The following is a 16,257-nucleotide window of genomic DNA, read 5'->3' as shown; positions in this document are numbered from 1 at the left end:
ATATATATATATATATCTCTTTCTTAGGCAGGTTGGGCTTTGTGTACAATCAATGATTATTGCGTGCGAAGAGCCGATCACAGAAACTCATCGCAGCTGTATGACAGTGGGTCCCATTGTTATACAATCGCGATGCGCGGCTGTGATCGGAGAGCGCACGCAGTGTGCGCTCTCCGCACGCAATAATTAGACCCTTGCCTGACCATTGAGCCATCACCAACTCACTGAGTTGACCCATTTATAGAATCCGCTTACTATTTTGGGTTTATTTTTTATAATTTTAAAATCAAAATTAAAAAAACGAATAAGATCAGATCAATCAATGATTATTGTGTGCGAAGAGCCGATCACAGAAACTCATCGCGGCTGTATGACAGTGGGTCTCATTGTTATACAATCGCGATGCGCGGCTGTGATCGGAGAGCGCACGCAGTGTGCGCTCTCCGCACGCAATAATTAGACCCTTGCCTGACCATTGAGCCATCACCAACTCACTGAGTTGACCCATTTATAGAATCCGCTTACTATTTTGGGTTTATTTTTTATAATTTTAAAATCAAAATTAAAAAAACGAATAAGATCAGATAATAATTTACATTAATCATAAATGAATTGAGAGAGAAGATAGCTTTTGAGATGGGATGGAGTTATCGCAAAATTCTCTCGCCTTCCATATCTTCTTCACATTAATTTGCTTAAGAAAAAAATGGAAACTTATTTATGAGTGGTGGGGTGCGTTTTATTAACTTAAAATGCTTTAGATTACTGCGGCTCACCTATTGAGCTCGACGGCTATCGTTTTCTCCTCTGTCCCCTCATCGGATAATTGAAGAGAGAGAGAGAGAGAGAGGTGATGAGGTAAGGAAACAGAATGTGAAGGTTGGATCCACAAAGAAAGAAGAGGTAGGTGGTAGTACTTGTTGATGCAGGATTTACAATAATTCCTAGAAGAGAAGATGGCCGGACTATTATTAGAAGCTTTTTTGTTATTTGAGCCACGCACGCTAACAGGTGGTTGTCGATCTTTACGTGCTAGCTTGTCGTTTTCGATGGCATGGAGATTGAGAATATATGTATACTTTGTTTAAATATAAACTTGATTTTAGTTGTTTAAATAAAGCCCAATAAAAACTTAATTTCTAGAAATATGTCTCATCTAGAAGCTTATTCTAGAATGTGTGGTAGTTATGAAATTATTGTGTGATAGGTGTGGTACGTGTGAAATTTATTATGTGGTAGGTATGAAATTATTTGTAACAATTAGATTGGAATTGTAGTGGCATATTCCTAATCATTAATTTAGGAGGTGTCACTAGTATAAATAGGGGTAGAGTTTTTGAGTTTGTATCAAGTCAAGTAAATGTGATAAATAAAAGTGAAGCTTATTCCATAAGTTTTTGACCTTTGTCAAATCCTATAAGCTTCTCCATTCCAACAAAGTGATATCAGAGTCTAAAAGTTCCTTTATAGAGGAAAGGCAAACGGTGGCATGGTTTCCTTCCAAGTCCCAATGCTTAAGGAAAGCATCTACGACAATTGAAGTATCAAGATGAAGGCACTCCTAGGAGCACATGATGTTTGGGAGGTTGTGGAGAAAGGCTACGATGAGCCAAGCGACGAGTTCACTCTATGTACAACACAAAAGGATAGCTTAAGAGACTTGCAAAAGAGAGACAAGAAGGCTCTCTTCCTCATCTATCAGGCTTTAGATGAGATGGTTTTGAGAAGATCTCAAGTGCTACTTCGACCAAGCTAGTTTGGAAGAAGCTCGAGGCCTCGTATAAAAGAGAAGAGATGGTTAAAAATGTACGACTTCAAAATTTAAGAAGCAAATTTGATGTTTTGCATATGAAAGAAGGCGAGTTGGTCTCCGATTACTTTTCTAGAGTCATTGTCATTTCCAATCAACTAAAAAAAATGATGAGAAGCTAGAAGATGTGGCTATCATGAAAAAGATTCTTTGATCGTGAGATTCAAAATTTGATAGTATCACATCCATTATCGAAGAGACCAAGGATTTACATGTCATGACGATAGAACAACTTTTGAGTTTATTGCAGGTATATGAAGAAAAGAAGAAGCTGAATGAAGAGATTGTCGAAAAACCTCTCAAGACGGATCTCCAACCAACTCAGAAAGATGAAAGCTCCAACATGGAAGAGGTAGTGGACAAGGATGAGGTCATGCTAGCAAGCAAGGATGGAGTACCAACAATAATTGTGAGAAAGGAGAAAAATCTATGTGAGAAAAGAGAAAGATCTATAAGAGGACATGGTCGATGGCACTCAAACTCGATGTATGATAGATCTCAAATTAACTGTTATAATCGTAACAAGTTCGGACATTATGCGAAAGAATGTAGAGCACCTAAGTAAAAAGTTAATGAAAGAGTCAACTACATAGAAGAAAAAAGAGAAGAAGATGACACTCTACTTCTAGCATACAAGGACAATAAAAGAGGTGAAGATAGTACACGGTACCTGGACATGGTTCAAGCAACCATATGTGTGGGTGACGAAGCATGTTCATAAAGCTTGATGAATCAGTAAGCGATAAAGTGTCTTTTGGAGTTGAGTCCAAGAGAGGTGAAAGGCAAATGACAACTCTTGGAGAAAGGATTTGATATTCACTTGAAAGAATATACTTTTTTCTTAAAAGATAATATTGAAAACTTGATTGCTAAGTTGCCATTGTCTAAAAATAGAATGTTCTTGCTCAACATTCAAAATGATATTACCAAATGTCTTAAGACCTATTATAAAGATGCTTCTTGGCTCTAATATCTTTGATTTGGGCATCTCAACTTCAGAGGACTCAAATTGCTTTCAAATAAAGAGATGGTGAGAGGATTACCTTGCATTAACCACCCTGATCAATTATGTGAATAATGTTTACTCAGAAAACACTTCAGGAAAAGCTTCCCAAGGGAGTCAAGTTCAAAAGCCCAAAAGCCTCTTGAGCTCATATAGATATGTCTGCAGTCCAATAAAGCCATGCTCACTTGATAAGAGCAACTATTTTCTTCTCTTCATAGATGATTTTTCATAAAAAAACATGGGTATATTTCTTGAAACAAAAATCAGAGATTTTTGGCATATTCAAGAAGTTTAAGGCAAATGTTTAGAAAGAGAGTGGCCTCAAGATCAAAGCTATGCGATTTGATCGAGAAGGAGAATTCACTTCAAAAAAATTTCAAGAATTCTATGAAACCAATGGGATACGTCGACTTTTAACTGTTCCAAGATGCCCCCAACAAAATGGAGTAGCGGAAAGGAAGAATAAAACCATCCTTAATATGGGAAGAAGTATGCTAAAAAGCAAGAGATTGCCAAAAAAGTTTTGGGCAGAAGCAGTTGCATGTGCTGTTTATTTGTTGCATGTGTTGTTTATTTGGCTAACCGATCACCAACAAGAAGCATGTAGTGGAAGGAAGTCCGACATCTCTCATCTACGAGTTTTTGGATGCATAACTCATGTACACATACCCAACAGAAAAAGAAGTAAGCTGGATGACAAGAGCGAGAAGTTTATTTTCATTGGTTACGACAACAACTCGAAAAACTCAAGCTATACAATCCAAATATAGGGAAGACAACTATCAGCAAAAATGTCATGTTCAATGAAGGAGGAGAATGAGACTGGAGACTACATAATGAGGACTACAACTTTTTCTCATTTTCAAAAAGAAAGCGCAGAGTAGCCAATGATCGAGCAAGCAAGAGAAAAGCTTACTACTCCACAAATAACATTGACTACAAATACTCAAAACGACTCATCGTCATCAACTTCAAGAGAAAATTTAAGTGAAAGAGTACCACACTTCAGAAAATTAGAAGAACTTTATGAGGTAACTATGAATCAAGATAATTTTACTCTTTTTTGTCTCTTTCCCGACTGTGAACCCATGGGTTTCCAATAAGTCATACAAAGCAAGAAGTGGAAAGATGGAATGAATGAATAAATCAAGACAATCGAGAAGAATGAACTATGGGAGCTAACTTCACTTCCTAAAGGGCATAAGACAATTGATGTGAATTGGGTGTACAAAGCAAAGAAGAATTCCAAAGAAGAAATTGAAAGACACAAGGAAAGATTGGTGGCAAAAGGCTATAGTCAAAGAGCAAGCATCGACTATGATGAGCAACCACCGGGATATGAAGTCAAAGGACAAGAAGACAATGTTCTAAAGCTAAAAAAACTCTTTACAATAGAAGCAAGTACATTGATATGTGCTATCACTATATCAGAGAATGCATCAAAAGAAAGGAGATACAAGTGCAGTACTTGAAGTCTCAAGATTAAATTGCAATATTTTTACTAAGCTGCTCAAGAGTGAAAACTTCATTAAAATGAGAAGTTTACTTGGAGTCATAAAATCAAGTTTAAGAGTGGATGTTGAAATATAAACTTGATTTTGGTTGTATAAATAAAACACAATAAGAGCTTAATTTATAGACACATGTCTCATCTAGAAACTTATTCTAGAATGTGTGGTAGTTATGAAATTATTGTGTGGTAGGTGTGGTAGGTATGAAATTATTGTGTGGTAGCTATGAAATTATTTGTAACCATTAGATTGGAATTATAGTGGCACATTCCTAACCATTAATTTAGGAGGTGCCACTAGTATAAATAGGGGTGGAGTCTTTGAGTTTGTATCAAGCCAAGTAAAGGTGATAAATAAATGTGAAGCTTCTTTCATAAGTTTTTGACCTTTGCGGAATCCTAAAAGCTTCTCCATTCCAACGTACTTTTCCATACGTCGAAGAAGTTGGGGAAAGAGCTGAGTCAACTCTATTTATCTCAGAAATTGAAATAGGGAATTTTGAAGTTCATAATGGAAGAGTTTTGTAACATTTATTATTTATGTTGTGTATTATCTTATAAATTAATATATGTTGAATTCTTTTAGAACGTCATGTCTGTTTGTACAATGACGTCGGGTTTGTACGTACAACCCTTTCTTTGGATGATAATTCCCCCAAAAGAGTAGAGGAGAGGATTTAACTTACCAGAAGCTTAACAGAGACAACGAGGAGATGCTTGGAGCTACAGTGTGAGATCTCTTCCAAAAATCATGAATGAGACAGAGAGTTGAACTATAGATGGATCAATTGCCAGCTCGGATCTCTTTCTCCTCTCTTTGTACATGTTTAAGAAAAAAATGTTACAATTTGAGCCATAGTTCGGAAGCATGTTCACGATGTCTCGATGCAAAAACTGCGGAAACAAAGACTGGGATATGGATGTCAGACAATACATAAATAAGAATGTGACAAATTATGTCAATCCATGATATAGGTCTTGATTTTTTTTTTTATTATCAATTCTGAAGATCATTGACGAGGCAAGCCTGGTGGATAAGCCCTATTTATCAATTTACCGGGTCAGTAAGCAATTTAGCTCGACAACTCGTACATGTCAACTTATATGTCAATAAGAAATGTTAGCAAGTTACCTTAGTAGGTCATTCTGATGGTGCATTATATGGGCTTATCAAGCAAATGAGGCCTGCTAGACCTGTGCTTTGAGCCAAGATGGCTAATTTTCAGTATACAATATAATGATCTTGAAACTATTATAGCAACTGAAAATCAATGGAGTGAATAAGTTGAACTTTTTTTGTGAATCAACTCTTACTTGACTCAATATCTGGCTCATAATTTAAGCAGGAAGAGGTAATAAACCAAATTTGAATTAACCTCAATTAAAAGCATTGATGGACTCAGAAATGGTTGAGAGAGGCACTCTTCACCACTTGATTTTTATTAAACTTTCTAACAGTTTATAATGTACAAAAAATTTATCTCATTAATTTAAATACTTAATAAAAATTTAATTTTATTTATTTTTTAAATTAAATAATCATATTTAGAATTATTGAATTCAAAAGTGTCCATAAAACACACCTGAGGAATGAAAGGTTCTGCTAGGAAGTGATTAGGAAAGAGAGAGAGAGAGCACCGTAGACAAACAAAAGAGCCTGTCTCATTATTACAAAAGTGCATATTAGCCCCATCATTTTTAACTTTCAGGCGTTTTTTTGGTAATTACAAAGATATTTGCAAATAGTAAGATTAGGGGCTGATTCGATCGATGAGATTTGTAGATCTCCTGACAAACCTTGATTCAATCAATACATAGCTCGAAAGAGTGCTCCCCATTCATCGTCGTGAAGGTTGCTTACCGTCATGCGAGAGTTTCTTTTGGCATCTTCTGTCGATCGTTCGGACAAGGTGTCTCCTTCACCAATATTTATTCGAAAATGATTGTCAAAGGCTATGATTAATCGTTCGCATCTTCTTCATGAGTCATCCATCTTCTTTGAGAGTCGTGCTGACATATTTTTATATGTACATATTTAACTCTCTAATTCTATTGCTCCTCAGAAACTGTACATTACATAAGGATAGAAAATTTTTTGACATGTGTGTGATAATTAAATAATATCATTGTGTGATAATAGACTCCCCTGTATTTTCATGCCCTGGCCATTATAAATAGGCTTTAGGGCAAAGGAGGTTTGCACCGTCTTTGACTCTTCTGACTCCTTTATCTTGTGTGCTTTTCTTTTTGTGTCATTCACGATGTCCAACAAAGGTGTGTCGCCTTTCGATAAGAGTGTCCTCCTCAAAGCCATGAGTGATATGTTGGCACAGACTCGTAAGTTAGAAGTGAAGCATAAACCAGCAGGTGAGGTATCCGCCGAAAGGGTGAGTTGAAAGAGAGTTGTGCTCAAGCCAAGAGCTGGAAATTGTGAGAGCTGACCTGGTTCTTCCAGCTTTCTTACAGGCTCAACCTATGAGAGGGTTGCAGGACATGCTAGATAGAGGTTTTCCTGACGATCATCCTACGGGACACTCGTCAAATGTGAGTGTTCTTGCTGTGGAAGAAAGATTGCTAGTCTAAGTGGTTGCGGGGGGCACGGTTCCCCAGAGGTGTCCTGAGAAGGCGCTGACTGAGGCCAAGACATGGCTTCGATCGACTAAGAATGATTCTTCTTTTGAACATGGAGGATAAGGAAAAGCCGGTGAGGACATTTTTCTTATAATACATTAGAATGGGGGCAGATACTTGGTATTAGCTTGAATATCTTTTTGCATTTCTCTTTTCAGCAACTGAAGTTCTGACTGTCGATTCTGTATTGACAAATGCTAACGTTGACTCTGAGAATGATGCGATGATTGTGGACCATGATGCGATCAAGGGAATGAATACATGACAGATAGCCGCAAAAGGAGCAGATATGGCGGAACTGAGTGCACTGGAACAAGTTGCCGAGCGGGATGTCGAGGATCAGGGTGCTATCCGTCAGGTTTTCTCCAGTGTCATTAGGGAGGAAGAGGTGACCGGAGGGCGTCGTTAGGTTTTCTTTGATCATTCTCCAATTTCATTACATGTTGGGACTATTACTAAACTTAAGATTAGGTTTCTTTACAATAATTATCTTAGCTATTGTCCATATTTTCAAAATTTTGTTGCCTCTATTTGGAGTAAAACAGTGACTAGTGATCTTATGTTTCCTTTATGCAATAAACTTAAAAATGTCAAGGTTGCCTTGAAAATTTGGAAATGAAATTTTGTTAACACACATTCTTACAATATTATAGCTTTTAAATTAAGGCAGTCCAATTAATTTTCTTAGCTAGAGAATGATCCCCTCAATCATAACTTACTTATTCACGCTTTTACCATTCACAAAGTGTTATCTTTTTCTTTTTCATGTGAATACAATTGGATTCAACAAAGAGCTAAATACACTTAGCTTTTTAAATTAGATGATAATAAATTCCCTTACCAAATAATCTAAGTTATAAATAATTCTTGCATATTAAAGTGTTACTAATTGATAATTATTATCTTTACTCTCAAAATTATATTATTGTTCAACCCATCTCTAACCTCTCTTTAATTAACATAAATAATGCTTATTTTGAGGCACAATGAAGAAGAAGAAGCTTATGAGCTTACTGCTTTTTTATATGAAAATAAAGGATAATTTCTTTTATATTACGTCTAATAAAACCTCTGGTAACGATAAATTGACATCTCAATTTTTTAAAGATGCATGGGATAACATTGGTTCGGATTGCATTGAGTAGTTTAAACATTTATTAAGTAATACAAAGGTCCCCATCATAGTGAAACATACTGCTATTTTTTCTAATTAAAAAAAATCATGGAAAAACATTTAATCACTTATGGTCCATTTCACTTTGTAACACTATTTACAAAGTTATTGTTAAATTGTTTGCATAGATGATTAAATTAGTTCTTCGAAGTAGGATTCATCTAACAAATTTACTTTCATTACTGAAAGAGATAAAGTTGATAATATTATTCTGATAAATGAATTTTTGTATGGCTTCAATGTTTCTAATTTCCTAAAGAGGTTTTGTGCTAAGATTGATGTAACGAAAACTTTTAATCGAGTTAATAGATTTTTTCTCTGTAATAGGATAGAGAAATAGGGTTTCCCTGATATTTTTATTAGATGGATTTAAGTCTAAACTAATGATGTTAAATTCTCCATTGTTCTAAATAAAAAGCTTATGGGCTATTTTCTTTCTTCTTTTGGTTTGAGGCAGGGTCAGTCTTTATCTTTCTATTTATTTCAGACTATTGTGAATGCTTTCTCATTCGTTTTGGAATCTTTTAGTGATATGGATTTTCCTAAACAACATACCTTTTCTCATCTAATTTATGTTGATGATTTGTTGGTTTTCAGTAAAAATGATGTTGACTCCTTAAAAAAACCTTAAGGACATGCTTAGTAAATATGATAAAGCCTCCGACATATGTGTAAATGCATCTAAATTTGCCATCAAAATTTTAAAATCTTAGCCAAGATCCTTATCAAGAAATCGATTTGGTCAGTAGATTTTAACATAAGTTTTACTATGGGATTACTTAGGTGTTGCTATTAAAGGTAGTAAATTTTGTACAACTAATTTTCATAAAATTTTGGATAAATTTTATGCTTCTCTCTATGTGGAAGCAGAGGCTCCTTTCTAATGTTGCAAGGGTAAAGCTCATTAAAATGACCATATGAAGCTATTTATATTAATGGTTTAGATCTACCAATATTTCTGAAGGGCTAATGAGAAATACGTTCTTTTAGTTTATTAATTTTTTATATCTTAATTCGTCTCAAGGGAAGCTTCATGTTATTTTGTGGAATACTGCTACTCTTTCTAAGGAATATAGTGGCCTTGGAAAACTTAATTTGGCTTGTATTAATATAATGTGCAAGGCTAAAATCATATAGATACACTGTAATTGTAATTCTTATTTGTCGAATTGGTGCATTAAACATTATAGATAACTTTCGTATAAAAAATTCTCTAAAGCTTCCTCCATTGGAGAAAAATTGGTGAGAATTGCAACAAGATTTAGAAGTTTGTCTTTTCATATTATTTTAATAGCAATCTTTTTTTTTTAATCCCTACCTTAATGACAACTCTTACTTTAAAAATTTTGAGTCACATAGATACACTATAATTGTAATTCTTATTTGTCTAATTGGTGCATTAAACATTATAGATAGCTTTGGTATAAAAATTTCTCTAAAGCTTCCTCCATTGGAAAACAGTTGGTGAGAATTGCAACAAGATTTAGAACTTTGCCTTTTCATATCTATTTTAATAGCAATCTTTTTTTTTAATCCCTAGCTTAATGACAACTCTTACTTTAAAAATTTTGAGTCAACAATTTTTCATTGTTTAGCTATGCAATACATACCAAACTTAATGAGATTATTGTTAATAGAAAGACCCTCTACACTTTAATAAATGTTGCGCTGAATTGATTTATAAAATTCTTGATTTATTTGGCAAGGATTTGATTGTTATGCACATACGATGGTATAATTTTTTACTTACATTAATTGTTTCATGGTTAATTGGAAGAATTATCTTTGGTTTAAGAGTTCTAAATTTGTATTCGCTGTCTGAAAAATTATCCATTGCGGGCTTAAAACTTATGATATAATAATTGCATATTTACTCAAGTTCTTTACGGCTGTGTTTTTTGCAATCTATTTAGAGGGACACAATCACTTAATCTATGTGTTCTATCATTCTCAAGCTTTACTGACAAGATGCAATTCTAATGAGAATTTTTTTCTGGCTAGGAATAGTATCTTTCAGACTCTCTATCTTGCTCATACCATGGGGTGTAAAGTCCATAAAAAGGTTTATCTATTAGCTGTACATATCATTCCACACCATATATGATTTGAAAGGAATAATAAAATTTTCAAAAACCTTATCACCCCATGTGACACTTTATCTCAGAAATTTCTTTGAATTGTTAATCTTAAAAGTAAATAGATTCAAATAAGATACTTCCTATAATGTCAAAATAGCTTATAGGCTACTTTAGTCATCATTTATATTTAATGATCCACACTGGATCTCAATTAGTTGAGCTTTTTTTCTTTTTGGGTTTCCGATTTTATAGTTTTAGAAAGTTTTGATAACTCTGGTTGTTTGGGCCAGCAATAATGTTTCTGACACTACACTTTGTATTATAGCCTTGGCCTTTAATATGTTTCTTGGTTTATGTTTCTATGATCTCTATTTTCTCCTTGATTAGCTATTGAAGTGTTTGTTAAATCTGATTCTCTATCTGCTACATTTAAGGAAATATGAATTATGTGCTGGATATGTTATGCCAGTTTTTCTCTACACAGGCTTCTAATTTCCTTCTCTTTTTTGCTATTCTTTTCTGATTATTTCTAATATCATTAGTTCATTAGTATGTTTTTATTTCCAATATTCAGTTTGGAGAATTTGAGCTATTGTAAACTGAACAAGGATTCATGGAAGGAGCCCTATAGGAGAAAGCTTTTGGGTTTCTGAGCTTAGGGATTTATTCTGACTTTGATTTGTTAATCATTTATTGAAACAAATCATTAGCATGGAAACCCTGAAGGGAATAGTTGTTGGATGTTCTATCTTACTGGAGTCAACTATATCATAATTAATTTATCATATACTGATATCTACTTATGTTATTGATTCTTCGAATGCCAACTTTTGGTTTGATTGCTATGACATTACTCTTCTGGATTGGAAGTTCTTGATTCACCATTTCTCATATTACTATATGCAAGAGTGACCTGGTATCTTCAACAGAGATGGTTGATTTCTTTCAGTAGTAACTTATCTGCATTCTGGTTTGTTTCTATTAGTATTTGTTTCTCTATTTTTTCTCATTGTTTTAGAATGATTTAAGAAAAATATCATGTACAAAAAGCTTGCTTTAGAAGGAAAGGCTTGATGTACACCTACATTCTTACTGGAGATCTTCTTTACTTTACAAGTTCTTTTTGTTTGGTTTCGTTTGTTAAGTTGCTGACTATTTCTATAATTATTTTTTTTTATCGAGACAGAATCAATTTCTCAAAAAATAAAAATAAAAATCCTATTAATAATTATCTTATTAATGAGAGCCATAACCGCGAATTTGACTATCACATCCCTTTACTTAAGAAGGCAGCCTCAAAAGCCGAAATCTTTGCCTCCATTAAAGCCCAACAATCCTCTTTACAGCTTAACCATGCGAGGAATCAGCCCCCAGCTCTTCGAGTCAAATTTACAGTCAATAACCATCACACTCACCCACGTTACCCTCACATGCCGCCTTTCCTCTCCTGTGCATGCCACAGTTAACATACTCCAATAAAAGAAAGAGCTTTCCTTCTTTTACCAGCACGAGAACTGTCAGCCATGGAGCTCTCCCTCTCTTATTAGCTCATTGCCCACTCCTAAAATCACTTCTGTATCTTCCTCACACCAATGGCGCTGTCTCCCTCTTTGGATTCCATCCAGCTGTTTAAGCTGCTCTTTCACATGTTTTCTATCACCACAAAGCATAAAAAATGAAAAAGAGAAAGTCCATATACTGCCACTAAGTGTACTGCCATGGAACAGAGAAAGGGAAACAAAGATAAAGTTGCGAACTTGAAAGGTTTCAGCTTGTCCATCTCATGCCTCAAATTTTAATTAATAGAAATAAGGACGTGTTTTGTTACAGATAAAAGGAAGATAGTTATTACAAGTAAATCTATCAGCAGAAACCATCCCTCGGCTGCTGCTGTTTGAAGAATTACCGGCTTGGAGACATAAAACCGTCTTCTTCGCCACCATTGGGACCCAATAAAGCTCAAATCTTGGTGCAATGTAGTAATTTCTTCTCAACAATGTCAGCTTGACTCGAAATGAACAGGTAGAAATGTAACTCACAATGTGATAGAAAAAAACGGATAAAAAATTATAAATTTATCTGGTAGAAATAAGTTCAAATGACAGAAATGGACCAGTCAGGACCACAGAGGTATTAGTGGAGCAAGCGAGCTAATCCGATCTCGCTTGCTTGTTGAATGCAATGATTTGAGGTTAGTTATGTCCTCTACGGCCAATAGAGAGGACAAAGAGAAGGAAATCCCAATCATTCCTTCACCATTAGAAACATGGCAGTTCTCTCTCTTAATTTTGTTATCTGAATCATTGTTCGTAGATGAAGAAAATGCATGGAAGACAAATATCGACTTTCTTAGATCAAGCAGTTGGTCTCTGCTCCTGGATGCTTCCAGGAGGCTTCGAAGAGCTAGACGCCGTCATGGAACCTACTGCACTGTCCAGAAATTTAGTTTAAATTATCAAGTTAGAAACAAGAAAAAAACAGAAAAGATATGATTTTGAGCTCAGGAAGAAGAGGTTTAACCAGAAGCCGTAGCAGAAACCGTGGTGGGGAAGGAAAGGATAGCAGAACTAGAGCCAAGTTGAGGAGGAAGGTAAGGATATTGAATCATTTGTGGATAATGCAGTCCAAAGCCCCCTTGTGCGTGGCTGGAGTGTGAATAATGAGTGTAGTAAGGATAGAAGCTTGAAAAAACTCCTGGCGATGTTGTCGGATAGTACGGAGAGAGCTGGTGTTGCTGCCCTCCGGCTGCTAAACCGTAATAACTCTGCAACAATAAGAACAACGGCGTTGCATTAGTCATTGATGCATATATCCTTCCTCATTTCATTTTCAGCTTTCACGACTCACCATTGGGTATACATTTTCTTGTGAGTATCCGCCGTTGTAACTACAGGCAAACCAAAAAAAGAGGATTTTAATGGGATTTTAGAACAAGGAGGAAGAAACTTAAAAAAAAAAAAAAGGGGAAGCTACAGTTTGGTTACCCGTAGAGAGGATAATGTAAGGCATAGTGAGCTGGTTGATGGACGTAAGCGGTGGAAGCAGAGGGTCCACGGAATGCCGCCATCGGAGGCCAAAAACGGCTAGTTCCTGTTAAGACAAATACAATCCTGTAAATTTTAGAAGAGAAGATTGGTGCAGATGAAGTGGAAAGAGATCAAAGAGACGTGCCAATTTGCAGAGCAGGAGGGCGAGGCCGGTGGGTTGCGCCGAGCGAAGCAAGGTTACAGTTTGCTCGTCGGCCATCGATCACCGGCGACGGATCAAGGCAAGCACGCGCCGCCGCTTCGGGATCCTTAAATGTCACCTAATACAGAGAGTAGAAAGCCGATCAAGTAACAAACAGAGTGAGGCGAAGAGACGCAAAGTTCACATTTTTAGCTCGATAACAGTACAAAGCCGTAGCCTTTGGAACGCCCAGTGTGCTTATCGGTGATGACGACGGCTTCGATGATCTCACCAAACTGCTCGAAGTAGAGACGCATGGTTTCCCTTTGCGTCTCCCATGCGAGACCCCCAACGAAGATTTTCGTAAAGGTCGTGTCTTCCGGTGCGTGATGGCCACCTGCACCAGCGGCAATGTGGTATGATCGGGGTTGTGTCGCCATCATCGAGGAAAGGAAGGATAAGGAAGTGGGGATTGGGGAAGCTTTTAGAGACTACGGATATCTGGTTTTCTATATATGAGCTATGCCAATCTCACTCCTCCACTGCCTGGATTTGTCGACAGAGAAGCGTTGGGAAGAAAGCGAGAAAAAACAACGGAGGGAGAGATGCCGGGAAGATCTGTGAAATGCAGTTTACGTGAAGAAGGAAATGGGACAGAGAGAGAGGGTGGCGCCCACGAGAGAGTAGAGCGCCAGGTAATGGTTCAATGAGATTTCTCTGAATGCAGAGAAGAAGTCTTTGTTAAAATCTGCTTCGCTGTCATCAATCTTCTCTTTGTGTAGCAACCCCCACATGAACCATGGATACCTTTAATTAACATACATACCAGTTTGTCTAAAGAAAGCTTTTGACTATTAATTAATAGGACAATTGAAATTTATATTTTTTGAAACTTAAATTTTTATCAGGAAGTTTTTCTTACTTGTTTTTTGAACGGATCAAATTTAATTCCAAAAAACTATATTTGCCTGCTAGAAACAGAATAGGAAAAAAGTTTTTTCTTGAAAAAGAAAACTCATGATTTCATAAGAAATTAATTTTCCTCTAAAAACTTCTAAGAAAATTAAATTTATTTTGTTATAAAAATAAATTCATTGTCTAAACCAAACTACAGTGCTATTCGAAATGATGAAATAAAAATAGATAGTTTATTATTATTATTATTATTATTATTATTATTGTTGATGCATGTTAGGATAATGAATTATCTTCTGGGCTTTGCACGAGAATTCGCCACACTCACGAGAAGATTTTAAGTGAAGAAATTGTAAAAAGAAAAACAAATCACGGGGCTTATCCCAGATGTAATAATTCAACATATGTTGAGGATTACAAAGACCCTTTGTCCCACAGACGTGAAAGAATTATTTGGTTTTTCAAGTTACAACATTGAATGGTAGTATATGGTCGGTGGAGGACGACGGTGATTGATGATGATCGACGAAGGTCAGCGGAAGATGATGGTTGGTTGTAGTTGACGGCGACAATAGTGTTCGACGGCGGTCGACGGTTGTCGATGGCAGTGGGGCGGGCAAGCGAAGGAGGTGGGCGACTGCGGTGGGCGATGGGCGACGACAGTGTGCAGTGGGCGACAATAATCAGCGGTAAAAAGTGTAATGCTAGACTCAGCTCCATCTCAAACTTTAACTACTCTCTCAAATCTCTTGCCCCCTCTCATGAAAGGGGCAATACTCTATTTATAGTGTTCTAGGTGTAATGAATACATAAATATAAACCACTTCGATCGGAAAGCATTTGATGGACATTTGAGTGCCTAAACGATATCAAAATTGAGCAATCTTGGGTTCGTTGGATTCAACTTGTCGAGATACTCGATTCTATTATAGGCTTGCTAAATTCGACATTTGTTTAACCTTCTAAATATGTCCAGAAAAATTCTAAGAGTGATTTAATTATTTGATCTAAGCTTGACTTGACTCGGATTAGAATAATTTTAATAGCATTGGGTTCTTCTTATCAAGTTGATCGGTTTGACTATAAGTTTGCTGAAATCATAGTTCTGGATGAGTTTTTACCGAGATCTAAATATTTCTCGTTCAAAAAGTCGCCTCGAGCTCTATGTCATGCCTTGAGAATTGTACCACATGATGAAGATTTGTTGGATATGTATCAATTATGAACAACATTCAATTTGGCATGCTATCTCAAGTAGATGCAGAACACTTCTAATAAAATTTTGCTAGAGTTGAACAATATGTATTTTTTTTTATCCACATGCTCCTCATATCAAAATATTTAATAATTTAAAGCATATTATAAGACTACATGACTTTTATAGAAATTTTTTTTTTGATAATTTTATTTACTGCCATAAAACAGAGAGTTGATTCAAAATTTTTAAGATAAACAGAACTCTCTGTTTTAAGTCAATATTAGTTGATATATATCTTTGTGTCTTATCAGATATACATTTTGATTCACACTTAATGAGTTGGGAGCAATTGAAAAACATATTGATTACAAGTGTGATAGTGATGTAATAATATGATTTGGTGGCAAACCACCTTAGTATCTGTTTGGGACAGCTTATGAGTGCGCCGGATAAAACGTCGCCTCACCGTTTGTTTCGCACGTTTCGGGTGATTATCCTAAAACTGCGTTTCGTTTTTTGGTTAGAAGCTGGACACGGGGTTATACCCGCGTTCGCTCCAACTTTTACCTCCCTGCCCTCACTTGCCGAAATCTTCGCTCCCAGCTTTTACCTCCCCGCTGAAAGCCAAGCGAAGACCTCTCCCGAAAGCTAAACAAAGACCTCCGTCGCTCTTCTGCCGAAAGCCATGCGAAGCCCCGTCCTCCGTCGCTCCTCTACCCTACGTTCGTCGCTCCTCTGCCGAACGCCAGGCAATGCCCTTCCTCCGT

At 36.2% G+C, this 16,257-nt stretch overlaps 2 protein-coding genes across 2 annotated transcripts in view; one reads left to right on the top strand and one right to left on the bottom strand.

Annotated features, from left to right (window-relative positions):
- Positions 1 to 7,222, top strand: part of LOC110020173 (NAC domain-containing protein 43-like) — an 8,985-nt gene extending 1,763 nt beyond the window's left edge. Inside the window, exon 4 of the mRNA XM_020718178.1 lies at positions 7,116 to 7,222. Within this exon, the coding sequence (XP_020573837.1) occupies positions 7,116 to 7,222 (107 nt within the window). The remainder of the gene's footprint in view (positions 1 to 7,115) is intronic.
- A 4,736-nt stretch (positions 7,223 to 11,958) lies between these two features.
- Positions 11,959 to 14,189, bottom strand: LOC110020172 (RNA-binding protein 24-like). Its single transcript, XM_020718177.1, has 6 exons — positions 13,605 to 14,189; positions 13,381 to 13,516; positions 13,194 to 13,299; positions 13,057 to 13,096; positions 12,730 to 12,973; positions 11,959 to 12,634 (listed from the first exon to the last, which is right to left on the bottom strand). Exons 1-6 carry the CDS (start codon positions 13,818 to 13,820, stop codon positions 12,564 to 12,566), a joined length of 813 nt encoding a protein of 270 aa, XP_020573836.1. The 5' UTR covers positions 13,821 to 14,189; the 3' UTR covers positions 11,959 to 12,563.
- Between the last annotated feature and the right edge of the window lie 2,068 nt (positions 14,190 to 16,257).

Source organism: Phalaenopsis equestris, unplaced genomic scaffold, assembly GCF_001263595.1.
Source record: "Phalaenopsis equestris unplaced genomic scaffold, ASM126359v1 Scaffold000094, whole genome shotgun sequence".
In the NCBI taxonomy this organism is placed as follows: domain Eukaryota; kingdom Viridiplantae; phylum Streptophyta; class Magnoliopsida; order Asparagales; family Orchidaceae; genus Phalaenopsis; species Phalaenopsis equestris.
Note: the sequence above shows the minus strand (reverse complement) of the source record. Positions and strands in the feature narration are given on the sequence as shown.